We start from the raw sequence: 23,243 nt of genomic DNA, 5'->3' as shown, positions 1-23,243 counted from the left end.
TACCTGCCCTTGCTAAATCTGACTGGAGCCTGCCCTTCCTGTGATCCTGGTTGTGTCAGAACTCCTCACAGTCTAGCTGTCTCTGTGATCCTGTGATTCTGGGATCCTGTGACCCTGGGCTTGTTAGAGTACCTGGGAGTGCAGCAGCTTCCTCTGGGTGTTGTGGGACTGGCTGGAAAGCCTGGGCCCAAGGTTTGCTCAGGACATCAGCCCAGAGAGACAGGAAGGAACCTGAGCCACTCTGCTGGCAACATTCCTGTGTGCCTGGTCCTGCTGGTCCCAGTTACTCCCGGTGTTGGGACAGATGTTGTGTCCTCCTCACCTCTGATCCTGAGAGTGTCAGAGCGCTGCGAGTAGAGCTTCCTCTGGGTGTTGTGGGACTGGCTGCAGAGCTTGCACCAAGGTCCGCTCAGAAAGTACAAGTTCTTTTGATGATTCATTTTAGGTTTTTTTTTTTCCTACTGCACCTCAATATCGATTTCTAAATACAAGAAAAATTACACATCACTAAAAATTAAATGTAAAAGACACAGTCATAATTCCAATACTTGTTTCAATTTGTCTCTTTCTCTCTCACTGAGGTACTAAATCTCTCTACTAAGATGATGTATAAGAGGCATTTGTTCCTTGGTACTGCCTATTACTAATTTCCATCAACAGCACTTATTGTATTTGGAGTTATATATCATAAGAAGGCCACTGAAATACATTTGAATGAAATAAAGAATAAGTGCTATATGTATGAGTTATTATGACTATGGTCAGTAATTTGACACTGGAAAAAAAAAGTTATGTTTCCACTTCACCAAATATATTCCCTGCAGTGTTCATGGATTTTAACATATGTTTAGAGGTCATATGATTGTCAAAACCATCCATGATGATGGAAAGTTGCACATAAGTTTCTGCTGCCTGGAAAAAGCACCAGTTAAGAAATTGTGAGGCATGACCCTGTACATTACATTGCCATCACTTTGTTGTGTTGGCAAATCACTGAATGTATAACTCCCAACACAGTGGATTGTCTGTGATCAAAAATAGTCCTTTCTGCTGTGCTCTGATTTCTGTTTTGTTCTGTTCTGTTCTGTTGAAAACTGCTAGCTAGCATAGTGCCGAGCACATGAATGTATTTATATGTTATTTTGATCATCGTTTTGTAGAGACTGATACAGAGCAGTTGACTAATGGCTTGGAATAGGTATAACAAGCCAGGTGTTGCCATGTCAAGGACACTTTTTCAGATCTACTTATGTTTTACTTATATCTAATGGAGTTTAATTAAATATGGATAGCTAATGACAACAGAACTTGCAAGTTATTTTTGCATAAGAAAAACTTTTCATGAAGTCCTTCTTGTCTTAACTTGAATTTTAGTATTTATGAATAAATGAAAAAAGCCATATAATTTTACATTTGGTGCTTTCCTATTTTGGAAAATGATCCATACAAATGCTTTTTCATTCTGGGAATATTTTTTAAATGTGTTGCAATCATTTTCTTAGCTTGGAGTTGTGGCACTTAATGAAGATCAGAAGCTCAAAGCCCGTTTGAACTATCTACTGTGTTCTAGATCAACCTGGGTTCTGATACTTTGCATCCAGACAAAAATCAGTTTCTGTTTCTGGCTAGTTAGGAAAGTCACCTTTCATTTTCCAATGCATAAATGCCAGCTTGCATTTGTGATAGCAAGAAGAATGTAACTTATAATTAATTCATTGGTAACTAATATCCCTCTTGATGATTACAGTATACAACAATCCTAAATTCTCTGATAGGGCTCTTCCTCTTGTTTCATTGTTATCACTTGATGCATAGTTACGTAATAAAACAGGAGCTAAAATATTCCCCCACTATGGGACTTCTATGACTCTTAAGACTAGGGACTGTGTGTTTTCTCTCATCTATGAAATCTAGGGGCGGGGAATCGTGAAAATAAAGCAGAGAAGACATTTAGGGAAAAGAAATGGAATGGGGGAGTACAGAAAGGGTAATGAGAGAATATGATCAAAACTTTGGATGTATGCATGAAAATATCATAGTGAAGTCCATTGTTTTATGTAATTAATATATACTACAGATTTGTTTTTATTTGTTTTATTTTAAATACTAAGGATTTGAATTTTTATTTAAAAAAAAGCCACAGTTTACAAATTGTTCAGGTACTTGTGCAAGCAAGAAGAGGGTGCCAGATCCTCTGCAGCTAGAATTAAAGGCAGTTGTGAGCTGCTCAAAGTGGATGACTTGGAACCAAACACCAGTCTTCTACAAAAGACAGCAAAGGATTTTAACTACAGAGCTGTCTCTCCAGCTTCTAATTGTTTTTCTTTAATAAGAAATATTAAATAAGTTTCACTATATATATATATACAAACAACCATAGAAGAAGAGCTATACTTTGTCTTTTCAAAGTACTTTACAAATCTGTTTTAATTTTACAGAGACTGGCACAGATACAAAAAATATACCTGCAACATCCAAATCAAAGGAATCAGTGAAAACAGAATCGAAGAGTAAGAACACACTCTTTCAAGTCTAATATGAATGTTTATTAGCTCCTCTAAACGTAAATATTGTACCCATAAGTTACCCACTATCTTTTCCTATTGATATGACAAAAGCAACTTAAAGAAGAAAGGGCTTATTTTGTTTCACACGTCCAAGTACAACCAATTAGGACAGGAAGATCAAGGCAGAAAGAACTTGAAGCAACTGGTCACATCACATTCTTAGTCAGAAGAGAGTAACAAGAAATGCATGCATGCTAGTACTTAGCTGGCTTTTTCTACTCTTAGATAGTCAGGGTTTCCTGGACTCAGGAACACTTTGACCCACTGTACTCAGGTCTCCCTACTTTAATGAATTCAGACAAGATAACCAGCAAAAACAGTCCCAGAAGACCATCTCCCAGGTGATTTTAGATTATGTCAAGTTGATGGCACCAGTCATCATCTCATCTTCAGGGCATCACCTATCCGTCCACAAATTCCCTCCTATAACTGGAACTTAGGGGTCTACCACTAGTGTGGCATTATGTGGCTAATGTTACTAGGCTAGAACTGATCCACTCAGACAGTAACCCTACAAAATAGGCAGGTAGTGGGAGAGAGGAGTACCAGTACATAGGTAGAGAGTTTCTGATGAAGCAAGCTTTTGTGTTCCTCCCTTTTCTTTTAATGTCACCAGCAGTACCAGAAAGGACTCATTCTGTGATTTCATTGAGCTTTAGTGATCTTCTCAGAGACCTTTGCTCCAAACAAAATCTTATTGGCAGTTAGGGCTTCAAATGTGACATACTGCAGTTCATGACAATGTCTTATCATATAGAGGTTACCAATCAAGACACATGATTCCAAAAGGACTGGAAAGATACATAACATTGAGGAAAACCTAATCAATCTTTCTCAATAGTGGCTCTTAAATGTAAGCAAGAGGGTTTGTTTTGTTTTTTTTTTTAAGTTACAATGGGAAAATATGAAAATGGACAGGAACAGAAAAAGAGCAAGGAGATGGTTAAAGAAATAAGAATTGATTTTTAAAATATTTGATAGCTATTAATCTCCACAATCAAACTTATAGACTGTAGTGAAATAAGCACCATGAAATCCATAGCCAGAACCATCATGTTACAAATGTTGAAAGGCAAATCTTGGAGACAGAATGCGTAAACTCTACCTTAAAAGGAAAGACCCTGAGATTATCTGAAATTATGAATCCCAGAAAACACTGACTATATACATTCAAAACACTAGGAGAAGAAATTCACCCAGAAATCTCTCAGGGAGCAAAATTATCTCTTGAAATGGAAGATAAAATATCAACGAAGTAAAGTTTTAGATAGTGTGCTGGTAGACATCCAGCTTCAAAGAAATCTTGAGAAGGTTCTTCGGGGTTCCTCAGGCCCTCATACAGTAATTTGTATCCGCATAAAAAGAACGTAATTGTCTTAGTTAGGGGTTTACTGTTGTGAACAGACAGCATGACAACATAAGGTGTGGGCCTGTATACCAGAGGTGCTGGCCCAGCCGGGTGCAAGAATTATGGCAGAGGGAAGAAGGGAGGACCCGGAGAGGAAGTTGCTTCCGCCTCCGCAGCTGGTTCCATCTCTGTCTTTGTCTTGCCACCATCTTGGTTAACTGAGTCGCCTTGTACTGAGTCGGGTCTGGCTGGGCCGAAGAGAGGCCACCCAGCCCGGGAGGAAAGCAGCAGAGCCACGGGTGGAGAGCAGACCTCTTCCCAAGTGTTACAGCTCTTGTGACAGAAGCTCTCAGACAACAGAGTAGTTCTCGCACCTTTAATTCCCTGGATAGGATTTATATACACTTTTGGAGGCGATTCAGTGTTTGACAGTAGGTACTTCTCATTGACTTGGACTGAGAGCTTGGGGAAACCTTATTTGCATGTGAGACGACATGGTGCTTGGTGTAGCCACAGGAGGCTGTGGGGGCTGTAAGTGCGAGAGGAGTCAAAGACCCAGGAGGCGTGGCTGAACTCCTACTATCCCATGAAGGAGGAAGTCACCGCTCACCAGGTCTCCAGGGTTCCAGGCCTCCTGCTTGACTGGGACCAGCTGTCTGTGCACGTTTCACTGCCCCAACAACAAGGCAACTCAGGTTCAGAGGTTCAGTCCATTATCATCAAGGTTGGAGCCTGGCAGCATCCAGGCAGATGTGGTGCAGGCAGAGCTGAGAATTCTACATCTTCATCTGAAGGCTACTAGCAGAATACTGACTTCCAGGCAGCTAGGACTTGAGTATTAAAGCCCACATCCACAGTGACACACCTATTCTAATAGGACCACGCTTCCTAATAGTGCCACTCCCTAGCCCAAGCTTATACAAACCATCACAATAACTAAAAATAATCCTATAAGCCAGTGTGTATGTTCATATTGCATTTCTTTTATGTTAATAATTTGATGCAGTATAAAACAATAACAATCATAGTGAAACACATCATTATTTTGCACAAATAATATATGCTAATAAAAAGCTTAAAAAGGAAATAGAGCAGACTTTCTAATGTGGCATGAAGGAGCTGGGTGACAGTGATAGTGTATTCATATAAGAAAATGATACCAATTACTAACTCAGATTCACAGAAACAAAAGCAAAGAACCCAGGCAATTAAACCAAAAGGGTCAATGTAGCAAATATTGTAAATATATACCTTCTCCTGTCTTCTTTCAATTTTTAATAGGCATAGCATGACTTAAATAAAATAATTATGATGTTAGAGCAGTATCTGTAATATGAGGTTATATTTTGTTTTTTGGGCTTTTAAAATTTTTTTAAAGATTTATTAATAATTTGTATGTAAGTACACTGTAGCTGTCTTCTGACACACCAGAAGAGGGAGACAGATCTCATTATGGGTGGTTGTGGACCACCATGTGGTTGCTGGGATTTGAACTCAGGACCTTCGGAAGAGCAGTCAGTACTCTTACCCGCTGAGCCATCTCACCAGCCACCATTGTACTTTGTTAAACAGTAGTATAAAACTGTCAAGAGGTATTACTCAGAGGAGTCTTGTTTTCATATATAGGCTGGTGCTGTTCACCTTTTATTCTCTCGGTTAATCTTCTCTGGAAACATGCTCACATGTTTATATTCAGAGGCATGTATCCTAGGTGATTCTAAATCCAGTTTCGTTAGACATTAAAAGTTAATCATCACTAAAGTGTCCATGAAACATGGTATCAAAAGAGTTGGGAGTGTCCAGAGAAGAAAACAAAACTTGTACATTAATTTGTCCTTTACACAGTATTCTAAAATGTTCTTTGTGTCTTCAGATATGATTGCTCCGATTGTTAAAGGCATGAAACTAATTGAAAAACTGAAAGTTCAACAGGGTAAGGATAATAATTATTCAAGCCATGTACTTATGACTTACTTACCATTCTATGGTAGCAGTAACTGTGTCATTGCATAAGCAACACTTTTGTGGATTCTCTCTTGTAAAGAAATCCTAGGATGTATTAGAAGTAGAAATAAGATAAATAATATGAATAACCATTCATACCCATTCAAACCCAGTATCACATCAATCTTGAAGTGTCTGGGGAAATCCTTCTGATGTTACTCCATTCACTTTCCGTGTCTGGCTTAAGTTAAAGCATTGTGTTGAACTTGAGGAATCAGGGCCTCTTGCTGGTGAGTATTCTGAGGACTACAACATACAGACCCTTCACTGCTAGATCCTTTTACAAGATTAAGCTAATGAAAGATTTCTTCCACTGGGCTCTATCAGATGATCATTGTCCTGAATGGTGTTGGACACACTTGTCTTTGAGCCTATGAAGGCTGCAGCTAGGAACAGTTTTTCAGGGTTGATTCTGATTAATGTCCTCAGAGACTTGTCATGCCTGCCCCTTCATAAGGACATGAGGAGAAAGAGGGTCTTCCACGGCAGAATGGGACCACTGTGGGACTGAATAGTCTGAGTAGTCTGAAGCTTACAATATAATTTTTCCCATGCCAGCATATAGGCATGTGCTGGAATTGAAGTTTAATGGCAAGGCATGGTTTCTTTAACTTTGAATGTGAATGTTGTATTCTCGTGTATTATTAAATGTAAATCAAATATGGACTCTTCACCCAATCATCTTAAAACTAGGAGAAATCCAGAACTGAAAGTTAAAATTATTTAAAGAAAGTATTCAAACTTGTTTTTTTTTCCCCTGAAAATTCTGGGTATAAGGAGCCATTTTCCAGTGTTTTTGTTTAGATATGGTTGCTTTTAATGTTGCTTACTAATTATGTCCTTACAACTTTTGAGTAGCAACCTTAGACACAGCAAGAAAATGTTACCGTTTAAGTCAAGTCAATTTAAAATACTTGTCTGCTCTATTAGTTCTTTATCTGGTTGCTTCCAAAAACACCCAACAAAATCAACTTGCAAAAATGGGGTTTATTTTGGCTTACAGTTCAAGGAGAGATATTACATCATGACAATAAAGGCATAGCATCAAGAGTGGGAGGCTACTGAGCACACTGCATCTGCCTTCAAGAAGCAGAGAGTGAACAGTGAAGTAGGTCTGGGCCAACCTCAAGGTCCAACCCTTAGGGACTCATTTAACCCCATGAGCCTCCATATCCTAAAGATTTCGCAGCCTTAGCAAACAGTACCAACTAGGAACCAAGTGTTCAAGCACTGGGGGTATTTAACATTTCATCTTTGTTATGACCATATTTCTCATCAATTTATGTTGTATTTATTTGTCAGTGGTTAGAGTATAATATAATAAAACCATTCCAGATTAAAAGTCAGAAATTAGTAAGACGAAACATTTGGAAATAGGCTAATGACCAAGTGTCAAGAGGAATAGTCATGTCCAAAGTAAAACAGAGTTTGGATTAGCAAAGATGCCATTGTAGGATGCACAGCGCAAAAGCAAAGATAATAGCCCACCAAGATACTCCATAGAAACTGGAGTACCAGACAAGTGAGCATTCTCTATAATATATAGAATATATTATAGAAAACCATTACAAATAAAAATCAGCACACAGAACTTGAAGGGATATATAGTACCATAGTGTCTTTGGATAACTTTTTAACATTTCTTCGAGATTTGAGTTTATTTGCAAATGAAGATGCTCCAGGGAAGAGCATGATAAAGTCATCCAGAGACATTCAAGGTAAAGAAAATATATTACCATGTAAGATAAGCGGTTGCTTAGGAGAAATTGTATACTGTGAAGCTTTTATTTACTCCAATCAAATATTTTAAAATTCAGAAGATATGCAAAGATTTACTATCTTAAGCTGAATAGTCTGTATACCACAGGAACACATTTCTCATGAGAGTTCTACTTCTTGGTTCAGAAATATATCTCTTGCCATGTCCTCAAGTGCTGGAAGGAACTAGCAGAGCTCAGGGGTCTCTTAGGAAAAGCAGTAATTTATTCTATCATTGTGACCTTACTAAATCTCTTACCATCCAGCTTCAGCTTTATATCTAGCCAAGGATTGAAATATATGAATCTTATAACCTCGCTCTCTTCCTTTTCCTACCTCTCTCCTCCCACCCCCAGTATGTGTGTTTGACACAGGGTCTTGTTAAGTTGTCCAGGCTTCATTAACTTGCTATGAAGCCTAGGCTGGCCTTGAATTTGTGACCTTCTGGCTTCAGCCTCCTAATTTTCTGATGTTACTAGCCTGAACTGCAAGGCCTGGCTCTGTTTAAGTTTCCTGTTCTATAATTGCATATCTGACTTTATGGCAGTGTGACTATGACAACTAAGCCTAACAATTATTGGTTGTGTTTGAGCTGAGAGATTCAGAAGCTTATGCACAAAGCTTTTTTCTCTCTAAAATTGTCTTCAAATTGTGTCTACCTACATATCTAATGCCGAAATGAGCATAATAGGGGTGGGTAGAGACTCAAAAAAAGTAAGAAAGATCACAGGACACAACATAAAGACAAGAAAGAGAAAATGCTGAAAGTCATTGTAGAAATTGGAGTAATAGACAGTGAACATTTGATAAAATATAAGAAAGAAAATTATGAAGGAAAAAATACAGGTGAGTATACAGAGTCTGGGGTATGGTTTGTGAATACTCAGAACTGTCCAGCAAATGCCCTTTTCTAACTTTGTTTCAGATCAGAGTTTATTGGAAAACAAACCTCAAGAAAATATGCGTGACAGGTACCACTCACTCAAGAAATTTCCAACAAAAGTGATCAATATGTCACCCTTCTCCACTAAAGGTAAGAGAAGATACACAAAGACAAACAACAATGTTTAGTAGCCTAAAACAGTCCAGAAGTATGCCTTTTCAATCATCCATTTTGCACTTTAGTTTTTTATATAACTGTGTCATGGGGAACTTCCCTGGTGCCTGAAAATAAAATAGCTTTCATTTGTTCCATTTCATGGAACCCCTTCTTCTAGGATATTCCCTCAGCCTTAAGGGTTAAAGATACTGTTTATTTGTAGACAGGGTTTCTCTGTGTAGCTCTGGCTGTCCTGGAACTGTCTGTAGACCAGGCTGGCCTCCAACTCAGAGATCTGCCTTCCACTGCCTTCCTTTGCCTCCTGGGTTTTGGGATCAAAGGCATGCACCACCACCGCCTAGCCAAATTTCTTTTTCTGTCTTTTCTTTTCTTGTTTTAGTTTTGGTTTTCTAAGAGAGGGTTTCTTTGTGTAGCCTTGGCTGTCCTTCTTGCTCTGTAGAATATGATGATCTGCCTGCCTCTGCCTCCTAAGTGCTGGGATTAAAGGAATGCTCCACCACTGGTTGGCGTAAAAGACATTCTTTTTATACCTTATCTAAGATTTTTTTTTTTAATTCTTTAATCTTTTTTTACAGTTCAGACTTTACCCCTCCAGGTCCACCTTCCAACTGTTCCACATCCCATACCTCCTCCCTGCCTCCTCCAAGAGGATGTCCCCAGCCCACCAGACCTCCCCACTCCCTGGGTCCCCAAGTCTCCAAGGTTAGGTGCATCTTCTCTGACTGAGTCCAGACCTGGCAGTCCTCGGCTATATATGTGTTGGGGTCCTCATATCAACTGGTATATATACTGCCTGGTTGGTGGCTCAGTGTCTGAGAGATCCCAAGGGTCCAGGTTAGTTGAGACTGCTGGTCTTCCTGTGGGTTACCCTCCTCCTCAGCTTCTTCCAGCTTTTCCCTAATTCAGCCACAGGGGGTCACTAATTTCTCTCCATTGGTTAGGTATAAATATCTGCATCTGACTCTTTCAGCTGCTTGTTAGGTCTTTCAGAGGGCAGTCATGAAAGACATTTTTTAAGTTGTTTAAATATATTTTCTGAATTCTGTGAAAAGTTTTTATTAATTAAATTTCTTCATTTACAATTTTAAACCACACACACACACACACACACACACACACACACAAACACTTATGGTTATTCTCACTCCTATGCTCATCTCACATCCTCATCTATCCCTATCCTTTCTTAGGTCAGTTCATGGGTGTTTTATTTTGTGATCGACTGCGTTTACCCAGAGTCTGCATAGCCCCCCAGTAATTAGGGAGTATGTCCCTATTCCCCATATATCTGAGTGCAGCAACCATAAAAAAAAAAATCATAATGCTTAACTACTACTCTCTAGCTTCTTTAGGACCACAGCCCTAGACAACTACAGACGCTCTTTGTTTCTAGTTTGCTTGTATTAGATATCATAGAAATAGAATCTTACAGTTCCCTCAAAGCTTTCCTCTGTGGGGGATTAACTTATATTCTTAATATAATTAATTATGCCAAAATATTTTATTTTTAATTATCTACAGTTCTTTAATTTAATTTTTGTTTACAATTTATGAGGCTATTAAAAGGTTCTACAAATATGATGCATCTTATAAATAACAATATAAATTTTTCTAGAAAATCTCTTCGGAAGTACTTCAGCAGATGTACCTCCAACATCAGTTTATAGAACATCTAGAAATTCACGCCTCTCAGAATCCTTACAGCAATTACTAAACATAAAGTCTACAGGTAATGTTTTACGATGTCTGTGTGCAACATATTTTACTGAATATTCTAGTTATATAGGAATGATCAAGTGTAATATATTTATAATATATACTTATTTATATGTTTATATTTGTATTATTTATAATATAATATGTTTGCAATATATTTATTATATATAATAAGTCATATATTTATATTACTTATATATAGTAACAGTAACTATGTTATTACATAAGCAACATTTTTGTGGATTCTTTCTTGTAAGGAAATTCTTGTATGTATTAAGTAGGCATAAGATAAATAATATGAATATTAAAACTGAGCCAATTAGAAAATAACTCATTCAAGTACATTAAAATTCAGAATACAATTTAGCAAAATGTAAGTGGATGCATACTGAATTCTGTTCAGCTGGCACATGTTCATTCTGAATGTGAGTGACATCCCTGCCATTTCTTTTCCTTCCTCATAATGACAAAGTTGAATTTCCATTTCCTTCACAGATATTTTTTTTCTTGCCTACCATAGTAGTTCCTGGGAATGATTAAGATAAACATAGAATCCTCTTCCTTACACACACACACACACACACACACACACACACACACTATATACACATATTGCAGTCCCAAGCAAGTTATGCTCTAGAAAAGTTGACCATGAGGAGAAGAGGGAAGATAAATATCCACATGCTCATGTTTCCTTCATCTTCACTATCATCTGATCCCATCTGGTCCCATTAATATCTAAGAATAGGTTAGTCACTGTAGAGTCATCTTGTAATTACCCTGCAAGTATTAAACTCCTTTATAACACAAGCAGTTTTTCTTTGATGTACTGTGTACCCTAATGCCTAAAAGGAAAACATATACCATGACATTTCCTGAAAAACAAAAGCAACAATGAGAAGGTTGTCCAGGCGACTATTTTTATTACATCTCTTTTTGCTACAAGCTCAATGAAGTCCATAGGATATTTAACAACAAAAAGTTTGAGCTTGCCTTCTGGGAAAGGAAAGAGAATAGAAGTAAATGGAGTGAGACCTGTTTTCTTCCTCGGTGAGCTAGAAGGAAAAGAAAAATGATCAGAAATTATGTGTGATAGCTGATAATAGTTAAAAAAAAAAAAAACAATGAGCAAAGTCCTATTATTCTGAAGATAGAAAAAAAAGAAGATAGACGGGAGTTTTCTCAGAATATACCTTCACTTTTGAGAGCTTCTCAAGGTGGGACCAGTTGTCTACTAGTACATTGTAGACAAATGTATTTGCTACTGGGTTGAGCCATTGATTCACTCCTAACTTAAGCTCTAACTCAGGTCTCCTGTCCTTAGGTAAAGCTTTTAGGGGCCAGGGTTGAACATTCTGGGCTAGATGTTCGTGCTTTTGGTACTATTTTCCAAAGATATAAAACCTTCAGATTGTACTGTGGCATATATCAAAGAATGAAAGTATTAAGTATCGGTGGTAACATCGTCCAACAAAGCAAGCAAAAGGAGAAAAAAAAATACCATATAGTCTGAATATTTTTACTTTCTTCTGACTGGGACCAAACCACTTGGAAACAAACAACATAGGATAGGGAAGGTTTACTTTGACTGGTGTCTCAGTCCACTGTAGCAAGGAAGGCCTGGCCAAGAAGCTCCATCACCATAAAGGAGTAGATGGCAAAACTGCTCTGATTGCAGCAGACAGGAAGCAGAAAGCAAGACCAGAGCAGGATCTTGATTTTGATCTTCAAAGACCTGCCCTAGAGGTCCACTTAGATCCCACCCTGAAAGGCTCAGTCGTCTCCTAAATTAGCTCCATGACGCAGGTAACAGGTATTGAAAACTTGAACCAGTGGGTAGGATGCATTTTAGATGCAACCTTAACACTCTATTCTAGGCTTTCCAGAGACTCATGGGCATCCTGTAACAAAAGGCATTTAGTCCAATTAGAACTATATCCATAAACTAACAAACAACATTATTCAGAAATACAAAGTATCTTCTGAGATGTGGGCTACACCTCTAATAGTGATCACCTGAAAACCAAAGAGCAAGCTACAGTCTTTCAACATACGTGGCATGGAATAAACATTGCACTTCTTGAAAGAAGAGATCAAAACTCAACAGGCCAAACACAAAATCTTGCAGCAACATGTCCCACATTCTAGCAAATAGTGCCATCACCTGTACTCCAACAGGCTTGAAAAGCCCAACCTAGTGGCCTCGTTACTTCCTACACACTTGTCAGAATATGCACCACCCACTCAGAATATCATCCAGTCAGCATATAAAACATATATCTTTTATCTCCAGGATTAAAGAGAAGTCATGTTTTCTTGTTGTGTCTAGAATGGAGATGATGAGGAGATAAATAGTTTTCTACCAGAGTTTTAGACGTTCAATCTAAAAACAATGACAGGCAGAACATTTTTCATGCAGACAGTTGCCATGATCGATGGATGGAAGGCTTGAATATGGAAATTCAATGTTTCCATGTAATTGTTGTTTATTAACATTGGCAAACTATTTTCCAACTCCGAAAATGCTGCTTCCTTATTTCAAGATTTACCCTTAAATAAGGTCCAACATTTTCATTATATTTGGTTCATAATAATATTAAAAATATGTTCCTGACAGTATTCATCACACCTCTCTGCAAGTTTTCTCTGTAGTTTTCACTGTACAGATGACACCCTTGAGATTTCCCTTCTCAAAAGAGAAGGGGAATGTGGAATGGGAGGAGGACAAAGAGAAGGGGAATGTGGAATGGGAGGAGGACAAAGAGAAGGGGAATGTGGAATGGGAGGAGGACAAAGAGAAGGGGAATGTAGAATGGGAGGAGGACTTGCATAAGGGGGTACTGGGAGGAAATGGGGGACTGATAGTGGGATATAAAGTGAATAAATAAATAAACTTTTAAAAGTGCTACCTCTTTATAAAAATAGCTTTACCTTTATTTAAATCCCACCCCATAATACAGAATTAAGTGACTTGTGGGATTGTATATTATCCTATAGATTTAAAGATATGCTGGTGTTTTTATAGAGTATTTCTATTTTTTTTTTTTTACAACGTGTATAGTAAAGCTTGCATCAAATTCACTATTTAGGCCAGGTCGATGCAGATTTCCAACCCAAGCATATCAGCTGTCAAGTTACTTCCTTTACCTTCCCAAAGACAGTTATAGACTTGAGTTTCCCAACCTGTACTTTTACAACACAGCTAATTGTGTCTTACCTAAATTTATAAGGGAAAAAATGTGGATTGGCAGGGGTTTATTTTATGTTTTTCAAAACTAAAATTGGTTGTATATTTAATATAATTAATTATATTATGATGCCTTTTTTTCAGGGCATCTGAAACCAGACAGTAAAAAAGAGCAAAGTGATGAACTTGAAAAACGCCAGCGTATTTCAGATAAATCTACAAATAAACAAACACATAAAGGTAAAAAAAAAAAGCAAGACAACACATTAAATAAAATTATATTCTCTTCCCACTGTTTCTATTCATCAGAATTCTCAATCCTGAGACCCCTTCCAGTGAACAACCATGCAAGCCTAGCATGTGCTCCCATGCTTTCCTGTAAATAAATATTTGCATGCAGGACTTGGTGGTTCTGCAGTTATAGAATGCCGTGAATAGATATCCCTTACTTCTAATCCAAGTAAACTGGCATGTTTTCATCTCTGTGCTTGATGTTCTAAAAGGTCGGAATGTCATAATTTATTCAATAGTTCACTTTTTAATGATGTTTATTTATTAGGGCATTAATCAATATTGCAATCAATTTCATACATTTGTATTATGCTGCTTGTATTGGTTTCTGTATATTTAAGTAGGTAGGGTTGGGAATGTGGCTCATAGGTAAAATGTTCACTGTACAAGGATTGAGGGTGTGAGTTCAGATCTCCAGAACCCACATAAAAAAACAGACACTGTACGTCTGTAACCCCAGAGCTATTATAGATCCTAGGGTCTCTTTTGCTAACTAATCTGCCAAATGGTGAGCTCCAGGTTCAGTAAAGATACTGTATCTCAAAAAATAAGACGGACAGTAACAAAGGAAGGCACCCAACACTGACTTCTGTCCTCCATAAGAGCATTCTTGGGGAAGCACACTTGGGGAAGCACAACACAGCTAATTTGTGTCTTACCTAAATTTATAAGGAAAAAAAATGTGGATTGGCAGGGGTTTATTTTATGTTTTTCAAAACTAAAATTGGTTGTATATTTAATATAATTAATTATATTATGATGCCTTTTTTTCAGGGCATCTGAAACCAGACAGTAAAAAAGAGCAAAGTGATGAACTTGAAAAACGCCAGCGTATTTCAGATAAATCTACAAATAAACAAACATATAAAGGTAAAAAAAAAAAAGTAAGACAACACATTAAATAAAATTATATTCTCTTCCCACTGTTTCTATTCATCAGAATTCTCAATCCTGAGACCCCTTCCAGTGAACAACCATGCAAGCCTAGCATGTGCTCCCATGCTTTCCTGTAAATAAATATTTGCATGCAGGACTTGGTGGTTCTGCAGTGTACACACGCATGTGCACTTACACACACACACCACATCACAGAAACATACACAAAAAACAAAAGAAATAAAATTAAGTATATATTGTTGAAATGTATATATGATTTTAATTTTAGCACATATGGCTCTCAAAACATATATATTTCCAAAATATTTATAGTTCACTAATAGTGTGGCCAGTAAGTTCAAGATAACCCTATTTTTCTATATCTTAGAGCTAGACATTTTATGCATCAAAAAAGTAACTATATAAAATTGTATTTTTTGTGTTTGTTTGTTTGGTTGGTTTGGTTTGGTTTTTTAGGACAGGGTTTCTCTGTGTACCCCTGGCTGTCCTGGAACTCACTCTGTAGACCAGGCTGGCCTCGAACTTAGAAATCCGCCTGTCTCTGCCTCTGAAGTGCTGGGATTAAAGGCATGTGCCACTGCCCAGCTAAAATTGTTATTTTTATATCAATACAACAGAAAGTTATCTGAGGACTGAAAACTCCTTAGAATTCTGAAAAATATTTTACAGAAATAGAAGAGGACATTTTTAAGTTCCTATAGTATCTCCAGGGACCATAATAGTCTAAATCTCAAAAAGAACACAGGAGAAAGAGTCACTTTATAATTCCCAAACATTCTTCCAGGATGCAGCCATGGAGACAATATGGTTCATACACAGATGAGACCCAGGCCAGTGAACTAGACTAAAGATGCCAAAATTAAACTTTCGCCTTACATGGTCAAGGATATCAAGATTACTCAATGAGGAAAGAGCAGAAACATGAAAGGGAGTCCTCAGCTTAAACTAGGTTCAAACTATGAGTCAACATGAATCAAAGAAAAATAGAGCCAAACTGTGAAAGAATGAAAGAGGACAGGGAAATCCTGCAGGTGCAATGTAGTTTTGGCATCAAACACATTATCAAGAAAGAAAAATATGGACAACTTGGGCTTTGTCAGGATTTTGAAACTTGATCACCAGAGAATAATGTAACTTTTTGCATTTAATATTTTCTAGTAAAAAAATTAAGTAAAATAAAAGGATGATGTTAAGAAAATAAAAGGCAACCCCTAGGATTGGTGAAAATACTCTCACACCTTTATCTGATAACAGATTGATAGGGGTGCTATATTGAGATCCAAACCTCAGGTTAAGACCTAGGGAAAGCGCATCAATGTAGACATTACTCCTAAGAAGGTCAAGTCAGTGGTGGAAACCAGCACACCCATTGGATAGCTGCTATCAGGAAGGGACATAGGAAGAAATGAAAGAAGGGGAAACTAGACCTAGGGACACAGGTCTGCAATTCCAGCTGTTTCACAGACCAAGACTGAGTGGAATTTTCAGGGCCAGCTTTGACAATTTAGCAAGACACTGTCTCAAAATCAAAAACATAAAAACATAAAAAGTGGGACGGTTACGACTGTGGTTCACTAGTATAACACTTGCTTACCATACATGAATCCCTAGGTTAGAAAGGGATAAAAGAACAAATATTGCCTGAGATGTCTAGAAATTGGGACCGTGATCATGTGGTCTTTGAGCAACCTCCCCCTCACATCCTGACATTTGCAGCACAGTGGTCTCAGTCTCAGTGACTCTCTTCTACATTTTGACTCTCTGATGATTGGAGCGAATGAACAGTGATCTCCTTCTGTGCACTGAAACACTGTGAGTGCTTTTCTACCAGAGCATCCACCTTGGGAGAGGTGGGAGAGCAGCAGAGCAGGTGCACATTGTTCACATACACACTTACCTTAGTGAACGGAAGAATGGAGCGTTTCACTTTATACAAGAAATACATTGTAGATATAAAAAAAAAAAAAACATTGCCGCTGGGCAGATTCTGCTTTTTCATTTCAGCACTCGTTTTTGAGTGAGAAGACATTGAAAGTATTTTAATTATTATACTTTGACTTCTCTTTGTTTGGAGGTTTTTACTTGGGAGAAAAGGCTTTGTATAGGTCAAGCAGGCCTCAAACTCCTGATGTAGCCAACATTGACCTTAAATTCTGATCCATCAACATCCACCTCCTGAGTGTTGGGATTTTAGACATGTACCATCATGCCTGCTATACATGAGACTGGAAATTGAATTCGGGGATTTATGGATAGTAGGCAAGTGTTCCAACAACTGGATGATGTCTTCAACTCTCCAATTACATTATTTGAGACAAGATATTGTTCAGTACACAAGGCTGTCATCAAATTCACGATTTGGGCCAGCCTCATCCACAAGTCTCCATTTACCTGCCTCAGCCTCCCATGCAGCAGAAACATGAGTAGGTGTGTGCCAACAGGCCTAGCTCTTCTACAACATCCTTGACTTACACTCTTATAACTACCGGCAAAAAAAACCCCTCAGATATGTGTGCAGCTTCATCAGAATTACTGTGCTTTAGAAAAGGGATAGAATGTGTGTTAGCTTTTAAAGGATGAAGTTAATTTACTTTTAGTACAAGTTAATGACATTTTTCTCATTTTTTCAGGACAGTCTAAACATCAGAAGTTAAAGACACAAGCTGTTTTGACATCTACCAGAAAGCAGAGACATAAAGGTAAAGGAGTCAATGTCACACAAATGTTTGACGTACCACTGCGTTTCAGCCACTTAACAGTGTCCCCAGTCTGTGGGCCTTCAAACAAACTACCAACGTTTGCAGATCTCCTTCTCAACAAGAATGTGTCATGAGTTAGTCAAGAGGCCTCACTGACCTTTAGTTTTTAGTGTTTGTTGAAATTCCATCAGAAATGCAGTGAATATCTTTGCGTACATTTGTATTAGGCTGCTTACGTTTCTGTAAATAATATACATAGGATTTGTGTGTTAAATTTCACTTTAATAGATACTCCCAAATACTTTTGAGAAAGATTACAATTAATAATTATGCCAAAAAAAATGCACAAAAAGTCAGCACTGGACTACTTATAAATTGAAAATATAAACTATTAAATTATGCTGTTCAGATATGCCAGCGCCACAGAGCTGTGATTTAGAGACCCTGGGGAAATTTTTCGGAATTACAATGACATCTTACAATAGAAAAGCCCATTTTAAAATTCACATGGAATCTTCAGAGACCGTAATACTATATAAATAACCTTGGAAAAGGACAAACTAGGAAGAGTTACACTTTGTAATTTTCAAACATGCTACAAAGCTGCAGACATTGTAAGTCTGGCATACACTTATTCAGCCATCTATCAAATCTCTCCCCCCAGAGCTCAGGGAACCCCATAGAAGAGGAGGTAGAAAAGTGTAAGAACCAGAGGAGATGGAGGATACCAGGAGAACAAGGCCCTCTGAATCACATAGGTGTATACAAGGTCTTCTGCATACATAATATAGCTTTTTTTTTTTAATTTTAGATATTTTCTTTATTTACATGCGAATTTCTCCATTCGCAGTTTCCCCTCCAAAAAACAAAGAAACAAACAAAAACAACAAAAACAAACCCCTGTTACCTCTCCCTTCCCCATGCCTGCCACCCCGCCCTCTCCCACTTTCTGGCCCTGGCATTCCCCTACACTGGAGCTCAGAACCTTCACAGGGCGGAGGTCCTCTCCTCCTATTGATGATCGATTTTGCAATCCTCTACCATACACATGCTGCCTGAACAATCAGACCCCTCCATGTGCAGTCCTTGGTTGGTGGTTGAGACCCTGGGAGCTCCAAGGGTACTAGTTAGCTTTTATCTTAGTATTTTTATGGGACTCCTGAGAGTGAGAATAAGTGGGTCTCTGACTCTTGTGCCTGCTCTTGGGACTCTTTTCCACTTGTCTGTTGCCTTGACAAGCTTTGATACAATATATTTTATTTTGTCATGCTTGGTTGTTATCTCTTAGAAGCCTGTTTTTTGGCCTGGTGGTGGTGGCACACGCCTTTAATCCCAGCACTTGGGAGGCAGAGGCAGGCGAATTTCTGAGTTCGCGGCCAGCCTGGTGTACAGAGTGAGTTCCAGGACAGCCAGGGCAATACAGAGAAACCCTGTCTCAAAATACCAAAAAAAAAAAAAAAAAGCCTATTTTTTCTAATGAGAGACAGAAAGGGAGTAGATCCAGAAGGGAGGAAAGATGAGAAGCAACTGGGAAGAGTAGAGGAATGGGAAACTATCATCAGGATATATTGTCCAAAAGGAGAATATATTTTAATAAAAGGAAAACATTCATCATGACAACAGAGACTATAGAAAGTGCACATGTAGAGTTTAATAACTTATTGTTAAGTGTACCCCAATATTGAGATGTTCAGATGTATCTTTATGTCACCTTCCAAATATTCTTTTCCCAACCTCACCAAAACAAACGAACAAACAAACAAAACAAAAACTGTCTTGCAGACAGACAGATGAAATGTAGACCAATAGCAAATGGCAAAGATATCCCAAAAGTAACCTCCTCTCAGCTACATGGTCAAGAGCACTGAGACCACACAGTGGGAAAAGCATTCCATCACAGACGGTGCAGCAGAAACTGGACATCCCCAAGCAGGAGGATGGAATGTAGACTCTATATTCAAAAATAATGCAACACAAAGCAAACACCTATAAGTAATATCTAAACTGTAGAAGTATTAAAAGAAAATTTAAGGACAGCCCCGAGTGACACTAGATCTGGCAATGTATTTTTAGAACGGCCTTAAAGACAGAACAAAAAGATAAAACATGAAAAGTATATTAATGGAGATCTAAAAGTAAACAACAAAACTCAAGTGAAACTGAGCTAACTGTTCTCAAAGATACCTCTCCTAAGAAGATGTTAAGACAACCAGAGATATATGGAAAAATTAAAAAGGTAGCTATCACTAGTCATTTGGAAATTCATCTCCAAACTATAATCAGATAGGACATCATGAATGGCTAGTATCAGAAATGGAGGGAAACAGGGAAGAAGAAAGAAAAATGATAGACCTCATGGCACAGGTCTATAATTCCAGCTACTCCAGAGGCTGCAGCAGGGGGATCATAAAGTCCACATGAGCTAGACACAAGGCCAGACAACTTAGAATCTATCCCCAAAGAAGTAGCAAGGTCAGGATTGCTGTCATTCAATGTACTTGTCTAGCATACAGAAACACCTACATTCAAACCCTTAGGACTGCAAACAAACTGACAAAACACACACATACACACCACACACACACACACACACATGCACACAGAGTGAACAGGTGAGCGAGACAGAGGGGGGGGAGAGGGAGAGGGAGAGGGTGAGGGAGAGGGGAGAGAGAGAGGGGGAGGGAGAGAGAGATTTGTTGCAACATTGTCCAGACATATACTCACATTTATAATGTACTTTTCTGAAAGGAAAGGGAAATTCAGACAGAATATACCAGTGTTGTGTCAGACCTTTACCCAAACCACTGAGAACAGTGTACAGAAGCTGTGGCTTATAGGGAGATTAAGATTTACTTGAACTTTTTCAAAGTTAAAATACTTAGTTTCTTAGTATAAGTCAATTATATTGTTCTCCAGTTTCAGAGCAAAACAAAACTAATAATTTGAAAGAGAAAAGTTTTACATTTCTAAATAATCTGCACATTTCACCTTCTCCTGTAAAAACCCATAACCACAAAGGTAGAAGAAACACTGAAATACAGGCATATGGAATAAAACTTTATTCGATTTACTAATATGGTTAAATGGTCCCTAAGAACAAGAAGCTAATGTCACAACCCCCACATGTGTTCCCACATTTCCCTGCAAATAAATACATGTACAGAGGGCTTTTTGGTTCTGTATGGTATAAGATCCTGTGCATAGATTCTCCTTACATATAATCCAGGTAAGTTGTTAGATTTGTTTACTGTCTCATGCCTTTAATTTTTTGCATGATGTTCTGGAATGAGAGAATATCACTCTTATCAGTTCCTTTACTAAATGTCCTTTGTATTTCTGTCATGACCACAATCAATGAAGTTATAAATATCTATACACACTTTTTATTATTCTACTTACATTTCTATGTGATAGTTTTTTACAAGGGGGTTGTTGTTGAATTAAGGATATATATATGTATATATGTGTGTGTGTGTATGTGTGTGTGTATTTGTGTATGCTTTTAGTTTTAATAGGTATTACCAAATAATTTCCTGAAAAAAATACAATTAACAGTTGTGCCTGAAAAAAAAAAAAAAAACAGTTGTGCCTGTATGCATAAGAAATCTATAGCTCAGTATTGTATCCAACATTAGACTTTTTATGGACTGAAAATATGACAGACATCAAATTATAACAATCAAAACAGTTGATGGAAAGAGTTTGAAAGATGTTTTTGCAAAAGTAGTAAAGTCCATTTTCAACTTCATATGAAATCTTGAAAAGCAGTAGTAATCAAAATAGGGTGTAAAAAGAACAATCTAGAAAGACCATACTTCACAATTTCCAATTATGCTACCAAGCCACAGGCATAATGGTTCTGGTATAGAGACAGATGTCACATAGGCCAGTGAAATAGAATAGGGAAGCCACAAGTAAACTCTACATGGTTAAACGCCCCAACTCCATTCAATGGAAAAAGGGAGTCTGCCACATATGGTGCTGGAAAAACTGGATATCCCTAAGCAAGAGACATAAAGCTGGGCCTTTAACTTGTGCTATTTTCAGGAACAGCTCAGCATGTATCAAAGAAATACAAGGGAGAACTTAATTATAAAAATATTAGAAGAAAGTTTAGAAAAAACATACATGGTAGTAAATTTGATATTGTGATTGTAAATTGGCCACAGAGACACATTCAGAAAAGAAAATATGGAAAGTTGGAATTCACATTTAAAACTTTTAAATGTGAAAAAGCTTTCAAATGTAAAAGCTTCATATTTTAAAGCATTTAAAGCTTTTCACATGCTTTGTACAATTAATATACACATAAAAAATGAACTCAATTATCCGTGACAAGATAGCTTAATGGGTAAGGGTGCTAGTCTCACCAAGCCTGATAACCTGAGTCAATCCTGGGAACAAACATACTATAGAGGACAGACCTGGCTCTCACAAGTCATGCTCTGATAATTCCACATGCACATACACTTGGACAGTGCCAGATGGATAGCTAAACGTTCTTAAAGGTTTATGTTATGTGTATAAGTATGTATCTTTATATGTGTATGTAAAACACACACATTTGTCTGCATATACACTCCATGCTCTGTTCTTTCTCCTTGTAAGTAATCTTTTATGAGTGTGGAGAAGAATTGTCTGTGTACATGTTCCTGTTTATGTGCATATGTGTATGTGTGCATCCATTCCTGTGGAAGCCAAAGGTTGATGTCCACATATCTTCCCCTGTTGATCTCAACTTATTCTTTTGATTTTATTAATTTTATTATTTAAACAACCTTGCAAAAATAAAAAAATATCACCCAAACAAATTAACCAGACTCAGAATTCAATAAATTTCTACACAGTTAAACTAGGCATTTGGAACCAAAGCTGTGGAGCCCCACACTAAATTTTATACTTTAAGTATTAAACCCATTTTCTGAGGCAGCGTATCTCACCAAATTCAGAGTGAGATTATCTGGACAGCAAGCTTCAGGCATCCCCTGGTGTCATTGCCCCAGCACTCAGATTGCAGTAACTTGCTACAGCCTGAAACGTTTTAGATGGGTGTTTGAAAGCTAAACTCAGACCTGCATGCTTGTGTGGCAAGCACTTTGTCTACTGTGCTGTCTCCCCAGCCCCTATTTGTGCTACTATTATAGACTTACATACAATATCAATGACCACATGAGGTAAATTCAAAGAGAATCTGTGTTTGCAGATTAAACTACTTGGTGTAAATTACTGGGGAGTTAGGAGGCTGGGCATTAGGGCAGATTGATCAATTTTTTTTTAAGGCCTGAACAATCACAATATCATTAAACTTGCTAACACAGAAGAGAAAAAAATCTCACAGGGTCTCACCTCTGACAAAAACCTACAGGAAAGTAATTCTGAGACTGCTGAGAGAATTGGCCTCTCTTAGGCATGAGCACGCTGATCGCTTCTCCAATCTAATGTGGGCATCCCTGAAACCATATACATACAAACAACAAAAAGCAGACATAACAGACTGTATTTATATATTTGTGCATATACGTGTAATGATAATAATCAAAGGAAAAAAAGGCTATTAATTTCAGAGTGGGAGCACCTGGGAGAGTGAGAGGGAAGGAACACAGGAAGGCCTTGAGGTAGAAAATGGAAAGGGGAAGTAATGTAATTACATTTTATTTTATTTTTTTTAAACTTTTATTGCATTATGATGAGAAAAGTTACATGATTTCAATTTATC

The 23,243-nt window shown here is 37.7% G+C and overlaps 1 protein-coding gene across 1 annotated transcript in view; it reads left to right on the top strand.

The window, feature by feature from the left end:
• Nucleotides 1–23,243, top strand: part of LOC116067896 (coiled-coil domain-containing protein 7-like) — a 138,124-nt gene that overhangs the window by 99,015 nt on the left and 15,866 nt on the right. The window contains exons 18-24 of the mRNA XM_031336897.1: nt 2,439–2,510; nt 5,789–5,848; nt 8,603–8,710; nt 10,353–10,466; nt 13,785–13,880; nt 14,706–14,801; nt 17,459–17,527. Coding sequence (XP_031192757.1) covers nt 2,439–2,510; nt 5,789–5,848; nt 8,603–8,710; nt 10,353–10,466; nt 13,785–13,880; nt 14,706–14,801; nt 17,459–17,527 — 615 coding nt within the window. The remainder of the gene's footprint in view (nt 1–2,438; nt 2,511–5,788; nt 5,849–8,602; nt 8,711–10,352; nt 10,467–13,784; nt 13,881–14,705; nt 14,802–17,458; nt 17,528–23,243) is intronic.

This window comes from Mastomys coucha, unplaced genomic scaffold (assembly GCF_008632895.1).
Source record: "Mastomys coucha isolate ucsf_1 unplaced genomic scaffold, UCSF_Mcou_1 pScaffold22, whole genome shotgun sequence".
Classification (NCBI taxonomy): domain Eukaryota; kingdom Metazoa; phylum Chordata; class Mammalia; order Rodentia; family Muridae; genus Mastomys; species Mastomys coucha.
The sequence above is the reverse complement of the archived record's forward strand: the minus strand, read 5'-3'. Positions and strand labels throughout refer to the sequence as shown.